Source organism: Loxodonta africana, chromosome 3 (assembly GCF_030014295.1).
Source record: "Loxodonta africana isolate mLoxAfr1 chromosome 3, mLoxAfr1.hap2, whole genome shotgun sequence".
NCBI classification, from domain to species: domain Eukaryota; kingdom Metazoa; phylum Chordata; class Mammalia; order Proboscidea; family Elephantidae; genus Loxodonta; species Loxodonta africana.
Genome location: NC_087344.1, coordinates 46,683,224 through 46,696,554, shown reverse-complemented (window position 1 = coordinate 46,696,554; position 13,331 = coordinate 46,683,224). Strand labels below are relative to the sequence as shown.

Sequence of the window (13,331 nt, the reverse complement as noted above, 5' to 3'; positions counted from 1 at the left end):
GTACATTCCATGTTCTGATTATTAACGGACATTTGCAGCTGTTTCATCTCATTTTGAGTCATTCCATTGACTTAGGTCTCCTCTTTTGTTTTTCCCTCAAGGGGAAGCCTGCTGAGCCCCCACCCAGGCACACCCATCCCCTGTGCTGGCCCCCTCCTAGCCCTTCTACCTGGTCTCTCCACTTGTAGTGGTGGAAGTGGAGCCAGCTCCCACCCCATCCTGGCGCTCCTCTGTCAGGGATGAGAGCTGAAATTCTGGGCATGAGCCTGGCTGTGTCTTTCCTTTGGGGTGTGACTTCAGGCGGTCCTCAATTAACTTAAAGGTAAACACCTCTCTGGGTTTTGGCCTGGATTAGTTTATGAATTCCTGCCTTCATTCAACAAATATTTATCAAGCACCAACTTTGAGCAGTCACGTGGTTGTGCATGTTGTGCACTGCACAAGGGCACCTGGCCCAGGCCACATAGGTAACTCTAGCCAGGGCTGCATCTTCCACAAGGTAAGGCTCCCTTTTTCTAACTTGTTGAAGTGCTGTACAGCTGGTGGTGGTTCCTACATTGACCCCAGACAAGGCCCTAACCTACCTTATTATTAAATGAGATCCTTAGATTTAATGAGTTATTTACTGAGTACCTACTGTGTACGAGGCAATATTTTAGATACCTGGATTTTATCCAGTGTCAGTAAAGCTCTTGCCACAGAGAGAGTGCTCACCAGCAAGCAGTGCCTGGGACAGCACAACCGACCCATCATAGGGACAACATCCACAAACCCCCTACTCCCAGCCTTGTGGCCAGGCCTCTTCAGATGTTTGGGCAGCAGCTTAAAGGGTCTGTCTCATGACTCCTGTTCTGTGATCTGAAATGAAATGCCAACTCCTGTCTGTGCTGTGGGCAGAAGCCACACACTGCACCTTCTGCAGGGCCCAGGGCAGGGCCTCCCACCAGGTCTGCCTTTCCTTCCAGAAATCGTAGTGCACTGTTTGGGTTGGGAACACTTTATTTGGCTGCATGCACAGGGGTGGGTGGGATCAGGAGGGGACTGCTGTCCTTCCAGCAGGAGTGGGAGGCAGGAGGGTGGTGAGGAGGGGAGATCTGGGAGTGGCAGTTCGAGAGTGGGGTGGGCGCTTGGAACAGTCTCCAGGCCACAGGGAGCCTGGCCGGGGTATGGAAGTGGACGAGTGATCCCTGGCAACCCCCTACCCACTCACCCAGGGCTTACTTGCTCCAGCTCTCACAATCAGAGCTCAGTCCTGCCCCCGACCTGCCCTGGGTCACCCTGGGCAGGATTCAGGGGGTCCTTTGGGGAGCCCAGCCTCTACCTGGTACTCATCTGGCTTCTGGGGCTTCACTGATATGAGGACAGTCCAAACTCAGGCTGGACCCCTACCCCACCCTGGGCCAGCCCATCTCAGACTAGGCCTGAGCCTCTGGGGCAAAGCTAACTCTTCAGAGCAAAATGGCTTCGGAGTGGCAAAATGTAGCCATGGATGTGATTGAAGGGCCCTCCCTCTCCTTCCCTGTCTGAGTGACATAGTCACCTCCCAGCATCTGAACTATCTGGGGCAACCACCAGCCTGCCCAACTCCCTGCTTGTCCCTGCTCCAAGGGCTCCAAAAAGCAGAGAGAAAGCCCCTAGGAGAAGAAGGTAGAGATGCAGATCTAGGTTGTATCTGAGCTTGGAGACTCACTCTCAAAGGAGCCTGGGGGAAGACCCTGCATCTCTCTAGCCTCAGGGGCCCTGTCTGTTAAAGGGGTCCATGCAGGCCTCCTTGCCATCGTTTAAGCCAAGACCTTGGGTGGGTGGTGAGCTGGCCCCCCGCAGGAGGCAAGGGCTGCACAAATGGAGAGGCACCGCAAAAAAAGGCAACTGGGGGGCAAGGATGAGCTAGGGGGGTTGGGGCAAGGGTCTGCCCTCCAAGCCCTGTCCTTTTCTGACAGCAGTTTACCAGTCGGGGTTCGGCAGGTGGGGGCTTGGCAGCGTCAGGGCAGTGGGGGCCCGATGGTGATGCTGCTGTTGGTGACCCTTGGGCCGTACCAGCCGGCCCAGTAGTGAGTGTCCACGCTGCCATGCTGAAACCAGATGTAGCGGACGCCGGGTGGGTAGTTGGAGAATGTGTGGGAGACCTGGGGGCAGGCAGAGAGAGGGAGAAAGGTCAGAGAAGCTGACCCTAGGGGTAACACTGCTGGAGGGAGCAAGGGAGTGAGGAAGGGGTGGAGCTCTTAGTGCTAGAGAAAGAACTCTGGACTAGGAGTCAGCAGAATCGGGTTTCAGTCCTAGCCCTATAATTTTGGGCAAACCAACTCTATTCTCTAGGTTTTTGTTGCCTCATCTGTGAAATGGAGCGACGTCCTGCCACATCTAGTCTGCAGAATTATCATACAGATCAATGGAGCTGAAGGCAACCTTGTAAAGGACCGAAGGATTCCTAGACCTGCCACGTCCAGTAAGGTTGTCACTGGCCAATGTGGCCATTAAAATTAAAATAAAAAATTCAGTTCCTCAGCCCCACTAAACAACTGGCTTTTAAAAGCACTCAATAGTCACACATGGCTATTGGCTACCGTCCTGGACAGCACAGATACAGAACATTCCCGTCATTGCGGAAAGTTCTATCAGACAGTGCTGGTCTAGATCAGAGGTTGACAAACTTCAGCCAGCAGGGCAGCCACTAATTTTTGTAAGTAAAGTTTTACAAATTTCATTTACATATTGTCTAAGCGTCCTCTAACGCTGCAACAGCAAAAGTGAGTAACTGGGACAAAGACGGTATAGTCTGCAAAAGCTAAAATATTTATATCTGGCCCTTTAAGAATACCTCATTGACTCCTGGTCTACAGAAATAGCTGATATTACTAATCAATAGTAGCCAACTTTTTTGGACATTTCTTCGGGCCCGGCTCTACCAGCATCATCCCACTGACTTCTTTCAGAACTCTGTGAGCTCCAGAGATGAAGCAACTGAGGCTTAGACTAACCGAAGCTCAGGTGAGAAGAGCTGGGATTTGAAGCCAGGCCTGTCTGACTACAGTCTCAGCCTTGGGCAGTGTCCCCCACCTCCACCCCCGGCCCACACACCTCCCTCCATTTGGCATCACTCTTCTGCTGGATCATTGCTGGGTCTGGCTGGAAGGTCCCCAGAGGTGCGTGCGCTGATGACAGGAGCTGAACGCACAGCTGGTACTTGGACCCGCAGTCCGGCCTGGCTGCGAACCTGCAGGCAGAGGGAGGGCCCATCAGGACCTCGGAGGTGGGGGGCAGGGTGGGGGTGGGGCGACGGAGTGGCAGGCCCCCCCTCCCCAGACCCTTGCCCCAGGCACTCACCAGTCCTTGACCTCGATGTCTGGTCGTGTGGTGTCCATCAGCTCCTCCCAATAGCCTTCCGCCTTGAGGTCAACCACTTGGGACTTGAGGCAGGTGCTGGAGGCAGGTGGAGGGATGGGAGGGGCTAGGGCTCACCATTAGGGCGCTGGGGGCTAGGACAGCCTCTCCCAGGGGTAGAAGAGACCCCGGGGGAAGTGACTGGCTGCCCCCCACCCTGAGACCCCCAGCATTGAATCTTACTAATAAGAAGTCACGAAGTATTTCTTGACCTGGCCATTGGGGAATTCCTTCTTCTGGTCTCCAGAGAGATCCTCCACCTTCCACTCATCGCCACCATTCACATCCAGGCTCCAGAATTCAAAACCATCTGACAGGAAAGCAGAGTTCACATCAAAGGGGAGCCCCTTGGTGGTCACCTCTCAATTGCCCCCTCCTCCCTGTTCTTCCTGGATCTCCCCAGCCACCCTACAGCTGCATGTTGTGGGGCACTGCAGATCAACAATGCCCACCTCCTGTTAAGTACCTCCTGTGTACCAGGCACCAGGCTATGTGATTTCCACAAAACCAGACCTGGTCCTTTCCATGATGGGGAACGCTCTAGCCTAGGCCAGACAGACCTGGGTAGTAGTCCCCGCTCTACCACTGCTGGGCTTAGTGACCTCAGGCACATCGCTTTCCTTCTCTGAACCTTGGTTTTCTCTTCTGTAAAGGGGGGTCAGAACAGGGGCTGGCAAATTTTTCTGTAAAGGGCCAGATAGTAAATATTTTAGGCTTCACAGATCACGACTGTCTCTATTGCAGTCTTTTATTTTTTTTTCTCCTAACCCTTTAAAAATGTAAAAACTGTTTTTAGCTCCTGGGCCAAACTTGGCCAGTGGACCACAATTTGCCAACATGATTGCTGGGAAGTCAAATGAAACAAGGCACCTGAAAACTCTGGGCAGCCTGGAGGGGTTATTTTATCATCAGTTTGTTCCAGAATTTGTCCATGTACTGGAAGACTAAGTTCCCAAATCTTTTCGACTAGTTACAACCCATCAAGGTCTGATAACTGCAGAAACCTTGTTTTACTGTTACTGTAACATGCTGTAAAGAAGGCTGGAGCTCCCGCTCCTCCACAAGCAAAGGCCTCTTTGCCCTCTGGGATAGTCTCAGTAGGTCTAACCCTGGAATCTGGGATCTAGGCCAACAAAATATGGCTCTGACTTCCTGGTCTTATATCTTTGGCATGAGTAGTCCCAGTCAGCCAAATTTCCCTCTCCTCGGAAAGGTCACAGGGAAAATAATCTTAAGAGTGGGATGAGAAATGCCACTCTTCACCTCAGTTTGCCCATCTGAAGAAAGGGTACACTAACAGTACCTACTTTTTACAGATATTGAGAGGATTAAAGAAATTAAACCATTCAAATTAGCTGGTGCCCAAACCCAAAGAAACCAAACCAGTTGCTGCTGAGTCCTGACTCATGGTGATCCCATGTATTTCAGAGTAGAACTGTGCTCTGTAGGGTTTTCCACAGCTGTGATCTTTCAGAAGTAGGTCATCCAGCCTTTCTTCTGAGGTGCCTCTGGGTAGATTCGAGCCACCAACCTTTGGTTAGTAGCCAAGAGCTTAACCGTTTGCACCACCCAGGAACCCCAGCTCATAACACATCCGCAACAAACGTTAGCTGGTATCATGACTAGGGCCCACACTGGGGCAGGAGGGCATGACAGATCCACTCTGTCCCCCACCTTCAGCGCAGGGGTTGTGCAGAAGGTTCCTGTGCAAGCTGCGTAGGAAGTAGAAGATCTTCCAGTCAGCCACGGGCTGGTCCCAGTCCTCTGTGATGAAGCCCTCACGAAGACACTTGCGCTTCCAGAGGGTCACAAGGTCGATGAGGTCACGCCAGAGGCTACAGACAAGGCGGCAGTGCAGTAGCAGCTGGCGGGCGGGCAGGTGGGTGAACAACTCCAGCAGGATGTTCTCAGGCAGCTCGTTGATGTTCCCCACGGCCATGGCTGGTGGCTTTCAGACACTGTCCTGTGGATACTGAAAAGCTCCGCTAAAGACCAGGCCTTTTCCCCAGGACCCAGTATTTGCAGTACACAGTGGGGGTGGTGGTTCTTATCCCAGCTCTGTCATTTACTATCTCAAGAAAGTCACTGTGCCTCTCCAAGCCTCAGTTTCCTACTCTGTAAAATGGGGCCATGAACAGTACTTACCTCTTAGAAGGCTCAGTTCAACAGACGGGGGCACAGCAGGTGCTCAATCAAAGATGAGCTCTGATTTTCTCACTGCACCTCACAATGGCCTCTACGGAGCGTAAGGGGACCTGGAGAGGTGCCAGGACCTGCCCAAGGTCACACAGGCAGGGGCAAGGTGGGAAGGGGCTTGGGTCTGCTCTGGCTCTAGAGCCAGCCTTTTTTCATTAGACTCCTCTAAGGTTAGAATAACAACCTGCAGCTCCGCAGGCACTCCTGCCTGCCACGTCCTTTATTCTCTCCCATCCTCAAGACCTGCAGAGGGGAAAGTGGGTGTGGGATGGGAGTAATTATCATTGTCTCCGATGGAGACGCAAAGGGATCAAAAAACTTTCTCAAACTCACAGGCGAGATAATCTGCTAAACAGACTGGAGCGTGGGTGGGTGACCGCGAAGGGCCTTTGCTTTTGCTATCCCCAACCCCATCCCCGTGGGTGGACTTCAGCCCCAAGTCCCCAGCGAGCCCACACCCACCCCCCCATCGCCACACTATGGCTTTAAATGCTTCCATGATCGGGACTCGAGCTCCTGCGCCTCGATGCGGAGACCCCAGCCCCCGGTTCACGCCCGCGCCGCCTCTCGTGACTGCAGCTCAGCCTGGAAAAGCGCGGCGGCCTCGGCCTTGCCCGCGCCGGGCCTCCCTCTGGGCACTGCGGAGCGGCCGGAAACTGACGAGCACCCCAGCCGCTCCCCACGGGCAGGTGCCCTAGCCCCGGCGCCCCCGCTCCTCCTCCTACTGGTCACCTGCGCCCGGCCGCCGCTGCGTGATCCCGCTCCGCACCCGGCTGTGCTAACCTCGTCCTGAGGTCTCCGGCGTTGCGGCCCCGCCCCTCACCAGCCCCGCCCCGCCCCTCACCCAAGCCCCGGCCCCGCCCCTCAATCAGGCCCCGCCCCGCCCCTCATCCAAGCCCCCGCCCCGCCCCTCACCAAGGCCCCGGCCCCGCCCCTCCGCGCCGCTCTGCTGAGCGCAGCGTGGGTGATGCGTCCCCCATCGCAGCGTAGGAAAATTACCTGGAAGGGGACCGGGGCGAGAGGAGCCTCCAGTCCTCCCCTCCTTCCCCCGGGTGGCAGGTCCCGCACCCTCTGCGTGACCCAGACTCTCTCGGTCCCCGCGCCGCCTCCTCACCGCAGCCACCCAGGATAGTGCTGGAAGACGCACCCCCAATACAAAAAAACCGACCCCTGACCTTTCCCAGCCTCCTGGGTCCGCGGCCTCGGGCCCACCGGTCCAACCGCTGGGCCTCCCGGCGCGGGGCCAAAGGCGGGGCGGGGCGGGGCGGGGCGAGGCGGCAGCCTTTAAGAGGCACCGCCGGTCGAGGCCGACCCAGACTCTGGCAGTCCCTGGACTCGCCATCGCCGCCGGGGACTCGGCAGCCGGGCAGCGCTCCGGCTCCTCCTCTCGCGACCGCCCTCCGCAGCGATGGACGGAGACGGTGACCCAGGTAGCCGCCGCCGCCCGGACCCACTCGCTCCAGCCCGGGAGGGGAGACTTGCAAGCGGTGGAGTGCAGCAAAGAGGGGGGTCACCGAGAGCGAGGGAGCCCCCCGAGACCCAGCACGGCAAACTCACCCAGGCAAACAATTGACACAATCCCAAAGAGCATAGTCCCCACTCTGGTATCTTGGTCTGGCGTGAGGCCCTCTGAGAGATGTCAGGCAGGGAGGGAGGACTCCTGGATCCCATTTACCCAGGAAATAACATTGGAGTCATCCCACGTTCCCACTTCCCAGTTTCCTGAGGGGCTGGGGGCTGGGACGCGTCTAGGATGGAGGAGGCTGCAAGCTTTTTTCTTCCACCAACTTCTTCCCTTTGCCAGTTCTGGTCCGTAAGCTACCTGAATTCCTGTGGGTCTCTCATAATTAACGGCCTCCCCCCATCCCAGCCTTCCTCTTGTGCTCCCTTGTTGGGGGAGGGCCTTCCTTTCACCCCGGCGGTAGGAAGCCCAGAGGAGACCAGGCCAGTTAGGAGGCAGAGTTTGGGGCCAGCTCTTGGCCTGTGCTCAGGGCCCTCTGTGTCTGCCCAGTCATCTTCTCTGGCACCAAAGACCCCCCATCCCCCCAACTCCCACTGTGCCCACAGGGATTGCCTGCTGAGTCAGGGTGGGATCAACATCACCCCTTTCTCCCCAGGCCCAGCTGAGGGTGGGCGCTGCTTGGGGAAGGCACTGGGATACCCAGCCCTGAAAATCCGGCATCCCAGGATCCTAGTCTGTGCCCCCCTTGCCACACCCTTTGTGGGGCCCCAGAATTGGCTCCTCCTTTTTCCCAGGGCCCAGCTATTCCCTGGACTCTGGGGCCCAATCCAGGTGAGTGACTCAGCCTCGGAGGCAGTGTCCAGGGGCCAGATAACTTTCCAACAGCAACAATGTGGGGAGTGTTGTGCGTATGAGAGGGGGTGGGGGCACGGTAATTGGATCTGGGGCCTCAAGTGCCAGGCCCAGGGCCAGAAGAAGGGGACTGGGTGAGATGCACCTTTCGGGGAGCATCAGGTGTCCACCGGGGCCAAGGCAGGGGTGTGTGTGGCGGGGGGTGGGGTGGGAAGGTGAGGACACTGGGCCCAACTCTCCAGAGAGCGGTGGGCAGTTCATGGGCAGGCGAGGTGGCTTCAGAAGTTGGCATTGTTCTCTCTGCCTCCGCTCTGTTCTACTAAGCGTCTCTGGGCCTCAGTTTTCTCTTTGCCAAAGGAAAGGGGTATACTCCCCATCACAAAGATGTGGCAAAAAATTATATACGATGAAGAAGGGAAAGTGCTGTGTTAATACTGTACTAAGATTCACTCAGTGTTTGCTGAGGACTCACTGTGTGCTGGGCTTCCAATCACCTGGGGGATCTTGTTAAAATGTAGATTCTGATTCATTATATCTGGGGTGGACATGCAAATTCTCAGTACAGGGTCAAACCCAGAAATAACTGGTTCAAAGCCCTGGCTCTGAGAGGAGGTAGTAAGCCCAGATCCAGCTCTTAAGGGGCTGACTGTGTGGGAGGGGCAGAAAAAGTTGCATGTGAGGAGGTTAAGGGTTGGGGGGTACGGGTCCTGGGCCCTCCCACCTGCCACCTCCCTGAGTGCCTGGCCTACTTCCATATTGCACCCCACTCCGGCTTTGCAGGGCCCAGCTTTCAGGAACTCCCCATCCTGGGTCTGTGAGGTGTGGCCTCCCCCATCACTCAGAGTAGCCTCATCTCCTCCCCACTGTTCCCTCCCCACCCCCCACCCCCCACACTGGGCACTCAGTATCTGCTTACTCAAGGCCGGCTGGGATCCAGGACACAGCGCCTCACCTCTGCTCACCTTGTGCAGCTTATAATGTCCTTGCCCCCTCTTTAGGGGTTTTGAGCATGAGCCCAGTCCAAATGGCATGGCACAAGATTACCCCCATTTTATGGATGAGGAACTTGAGGGCTAGGGATGGGAAAGAAGGGGTGAAGGAACCATCCCTTCCCAAGCACCTGCTAGATACACATGGTCACACTCCTGTGGCTGTCTGATGGACCGCTGCTGTGTCACTGGCCCCTGCTCTTCCTTCCCCGGCCTCAGATCCCATGTCCCCTGCCCTAATACTAACAGTGTGACCTTCAGCAAGTCACTTCAGATTTCTGAACCTGTGTGTTTTCATCTGAAAAGTCAAAATCATAACAGTGCTTACTAGTTCAATGAATTATTTTATCAGGGCTGTTGTGGTAGTGGTTAAAGGTGGCTCTGGAACCAGACTGCCTGGGCCCAAATCCAGACCCCAACCACTTACTAGCCATGTGATCCTGGGCAGTTTACCTCTCTGCTCAGTTTCCTCATCAATGACATAGGGACAGCAGGACAGCAATAGCAGCAACCTCAAAGAGATGTTAAGTCCTCACGGATTTAAGGAGTCCTGGTGGCACAGTGGTTAAGAGCTACGGCAAGGTACAGCTGCTAACCAAAAAGTCAGCAGTTTGAATCCACCTTGGAAACCCTATGGAGCAGCTCTACTCTGTCCTATAGGGTTGCTATGAGTCGGAATTGACTTGATGGCAATGGTTTTTCAGTGGCTTCACAGACTTAAAGAGTAAATAAAATTGTAATGCTTAGAGCAGTGCCTAGCTCTTTCTAAGTGCCCAATAAACATAGCTGTTGGCAGCCTGCTGGACAGGGTGCCAGATGCCAGGTACTAGGGGTGAAGCAGGGAGTTTCCCAGACCTAGATCCTGCCCTCATGGAGCTTGGTCTAGTCAGGAGAGAGGCGTTTATCACACCATCTCACCCTAGGACAAAAGCTAGCTAGGATGGATATGGCCTGTAATGAGAGAAGCCCAAGAAGGCTACCCTGAGACGATGACAGAGCTGGGCTCTCAGAGGATGGTTGGGAGGACTGAAGGAGTTCAGGTGTGAAAAGCTCGTTAACCAGTTGCCATCTAGTCGATTGCACCTTATGGCAACCTTATGTGTGTCAGAGTAGAACTGTGCTCCATAGGGTTTTCAGTGGCTGATTTTTTGGGCACTAGATTGCCAGGCCTTTCTTCTGAGGCACATCTGGGTAGACTTGAACCTCCGTCTTTTTGGTTGGCAGTCGAGCACATTAACCAATTGCACTACCCAGGGACTCTGAAACAGTCCTTAGGACAATGCAATAGATGGATGCCATTAAGAACCATATCATCATTGCTGTTATCTGCTCAGGTATAGGGTTTACTGACCAAGCAGGGGAAATTGAGGCCTTTGAGGCCCCTCTTCGGACTTGGGGGCTGGTGCCTTGGGCCTCCTCTACTGGGCACCAGTCCTTGGGTTGTCTGAGCATGGGGGAGTTGGATACCCACCACGTCGCGGGTCTGGGGAATGGAGGGGCAGTCTGAGGAGTCACAGCTCCCTACCCGCCCCCTGCCCACAGACAGTGTAGGCCAGCCTGAGGCGGCGAGCCCGGAGGAGGTGTGCGCGGAGGAGGGGAGCGCAGAGGAGGACCGGCCCGAGGAGGAGGAGGAGGAGGAGGAGGAGGAGGAGGAGGAGGAGGAGGCAGCGGCGTACCTGGCCGAGCTGCCCGAGCCACTGCTGCTGCGCGTGCTGGCCGAGCTGCCGGCCATTGAGCTCGTGCAGGCCTGCCGGCTAGTGTGCCTGCGCTGGAAGGAGCTGGTGGACGGCGCCCCACTGTGGTTGCTCAAGTGCCAGCAGGAGGGGCTGGTGGCCGAGGGCGGCGCCGAGGACGAGCGCGACCACTGGCAGCAGTTCTACTTCCTGAGCAAGCGGCGGCGCAACCTGCTGCGAAACCCATGCGGGGAAGGTGAGGGGCCACCCCAGGGGGCCCGCTCTGCCTGGGTGCTCAGCTCCTCTTCTGTAAAGTGGGCCATCTCAGTACCAACCTGTTTGGCGGGTTAAATGAGATAAAGTGCTTGGCACAGTGCCCAGCACAGAGCAGCCCCAATAAATACTCCTATTATCTCCCTGGCTACCTGCCTCCACCCCAGCGCCCTAGGGGTCTCCTTCCCAGGTCTTTCTACCCTCAGTGAGCTGGGAAAGGACAGGTCCCATGGAGGAGGTTGTCAGGAGGGAGACTCGGGGGCAGACAGGAAGTGTCCACCATTCAACCCTCACCATCATCTGCCCACCCTGGACACCATTAAAGTTCCCCGTCTCTCTTGCCCCGCACTGTGGGAGCAAAAGCCACGCTCCCACGCCCTCAGCAGGGATGGGGTGACCAGGATGGCGCCGTTGTTTCCCCACAGAGGACTTGGAGGGCTGGTGTGATGTGGAGCATGGTGGGGACGGCTGGAGGGTGGAGGAGCTGCCTGGAGACTCTGGGGCGGAATTCACCCAGGATGAGAGCGTCAAGAAGTTCTTCGTCTCTTCCTTTGAGTAAGGAGAAGGTGTGTGGAGGGGCTGGGGCAGGGGGCATCCACTCCGTCTTGACCCCAATTCTCCCAGGTGGTGTCGCAAAGCGCAGGTCATTGACCTGCAGGCCGAGGGCTACTGGGAGGAGCTGCTGGACACGACTCAGCCGACCATCGTGGTGAAGGACTGGTGAGTGGCCGCGGGGCTAGGGCTGCTCAGAGAGGAGGGAGTGGGGGCAAATAGGAGCCGGTGCCCTGCCTCAGGGGTGGTTGCCCCCAACTCTAGGGGTCATGCTCACGTAGGCCAAGGGCCTTTGAGGAGTGACAGCTTCCGAGTTTTCAGGAGCAAGTGGAAATCTGCTCCTTCCCTCCTGAGATTTAAATGTTGGCGAGGCAAATACGTATATTTAAAAAAAATTGCGTATCAGTCTTCGGTTCAAAAAACGTGTGTTTTTTGGCCCCAAGGTTGGGCCTGGTGGACCTGGACTTTAGGCCTGGTTGTTGGACCTTGAGCGAATCACCTTCTCTGTAAAATCGTTTTGCAGATAACGGTTTCTTTATCTGTAAAATGGGCTAATTGGTCGCACTGGCCTGCTGAGATTGTTGGCCTTGCATTAGAACGTTTGTAGAAGGCCCAGCCTATGGTTCGCGCCCAGCCGTGCTGAGGCCGCGCCCTGGATGCACCGTTCTCCCCTCTGGAAAGGTACTCGGGCCGCAGCGACGCCGGCTGCCTGTACGAGCTCACGGTGAAGCTGCTGTCGGAGCACGAGGACGTGCTGGCAGAGTTCAACAGTGGGCAGGTGGTGGTTACCCAGGATGCCGACGAAGGGGGCTGGACCGAGGTGAGCTGGAGGGGCCGGGCTTAGACGCTGGGGGCGGGGCTCGTGGAGACCCCGCCCACGGCGCGTGTGGGCGGGGCAGGGCTGGGACGGCGGAGGGTCGCACTGGTGCTGAGAACGCCCTTGGGGATCAGGGGTCGGTTCGTGCGCCCGCGTAGGGGGGCCTGGAAGCCCTGGGGCCTCCCAATGTGACCTGCCTGCCTACCTTCCTAGATTTCTCACACTTTCACCGACTACGGGCCCGGCCTCCGCTTCATTCGCTTCGAACATGGGGGGCAGGACTCTGTCTACTGGAAGGGCTGGTTCGGAGCCCGGATGACCAACAGCAGCGTGTGGGTGGAGCCCTGAGTGACCATGCCCCTCAGCTGCCGGGGAGGGCAGAGGCCGGGGGTAGATAGGTCTTAATTTAGTCGGTAGCATTCTTGCCTCCCCTACCCCACTCTTCTCCCGACCTTTGCCCCCATCCCCCGCAGCCCCACTCCTCTCCTGCCCCTTGTCCCAAGCCCAGCCCTCCCACGCTAGGAGAGAGAGTGTTCTTTGGGTATAAATCTGCATATATTTGCATCTCATTGCTAGCCCGCAGCTAGAATGCAAGCTTTCAGAGGATGTGGGCCTGGGGTGGCCCTCACTGCTGTATCTCCCGCTCATAGCACAGTGCCTGCCTCTCTGTGGGTGCTCAATAAATACTGTTTGTCGAAGGAAGGAATGAATGATCACATGGATAAATGAATACCCCTTCCTTTGCTCACTTCCCGGTCTCCTGCGGGGCCCTGGCTCAGGCTGGAAAAATACTTGGTGAGGCTCCAACTGCCCCGGTTTCCAGGGCCCTTGGGCCTGTGTGGAGCCAGCCAAGCCAGGGCCACAGGGCCGGACAAAGGCCAGAATTGTGAGGGCCAAGGAGGGGCGAGCGGGGCCTGGCGCCTGGTGACACCCAAGCTGCCCAGGGATGGGGGGTGCCCTCCAGGGCTCCCTGCCCAGCGCTTATTCCAGGCCTGGCTGCCCCTCCCCGCCTCCTTTCTGAATGCAGGATGGTGGTGATGGCTGTGGCGTTAGGACTAGAATACAAATTCTCCTGGGCACAGGGGTGGTGTGTGGTGGGCTGGAGTGGGGCCCAGAAGGGGTCAGCAGAGCGTCCC

General features: G+C 56.6%; 2 protein-coding genes across 5 annotated transcripts; one reads left to right on the top strand and one right to left on the bottom strand.

Annotated features, from left to right (window-relative positions):
• Positions 1-833: 833 nt before the first annotated feature.
• Positions 834-6,384, bottom strand: LOC100658974 (F-box only protein 44). 4 transcript variants are annotated; one of them, XM_010593120.3, is made up of 6 exons: positions 6,310-6,384; positions 5,056-5,353; positions 3,565-3,691; positions 3,325-3,420; positions 3,079-3,214; positions 834-2,126 (listed from the first exon to the last, which is right to left on the bottom strand). In XM_010593120.3, the coding sequence occupies exons 2-6, from the start codon at positions 5,318-5,320 to the stop codon at positions 1,983-1,985; spliced, it is 768 nt and encodes a 255-aa protein (XP_010591422.1). In that variant the 5' UTR covers positions 5,321-5,353; positions 6,310-6,384; the 3' UTR covers positions 834-1,982. The 4 variants fall into 4 exon arrangements, with proteins under 4 accessions (XP_010591422.1, XP_064137349.1, XP_003413512.1 ...); XM_064281279.1 differs by having other exon boundaries at positions 5,056-5,820; positions 6,310-6,381; XM_003413464.4 differs by lacking the exon at positions 6,310-6,384 and adding an exon at positions 5,527-6,013.
• Positions 6,385-6,897: 513 nt separating this feature from the next.
• On the top strand, positions 6,898-12,893 carry FBXO2 (F-box protein 2). The gene is made up of 6 exons (XM_003413465.4): positions 6,898-7,007; positions 10,423-10,809; positions 11,252-11,381; positions 11,451-11,546; positions 12,060-12,198; positions 12,409-12,893. The coding sequence occupies exons 1-6, from the start codon at positions 6,986-6,988 to the stop codon at positions 12,541-12,543; spliced, it is 909 nt and encodes a 302-aa protein (XP_003413513.2). The 5' UTR covers positions 6,898-6,985; the 3' UTR covers positions 12,544-12,893.
• The last annotated feature ends 438 nt before the right edge of the window (positions 12,894-13,331 follow it).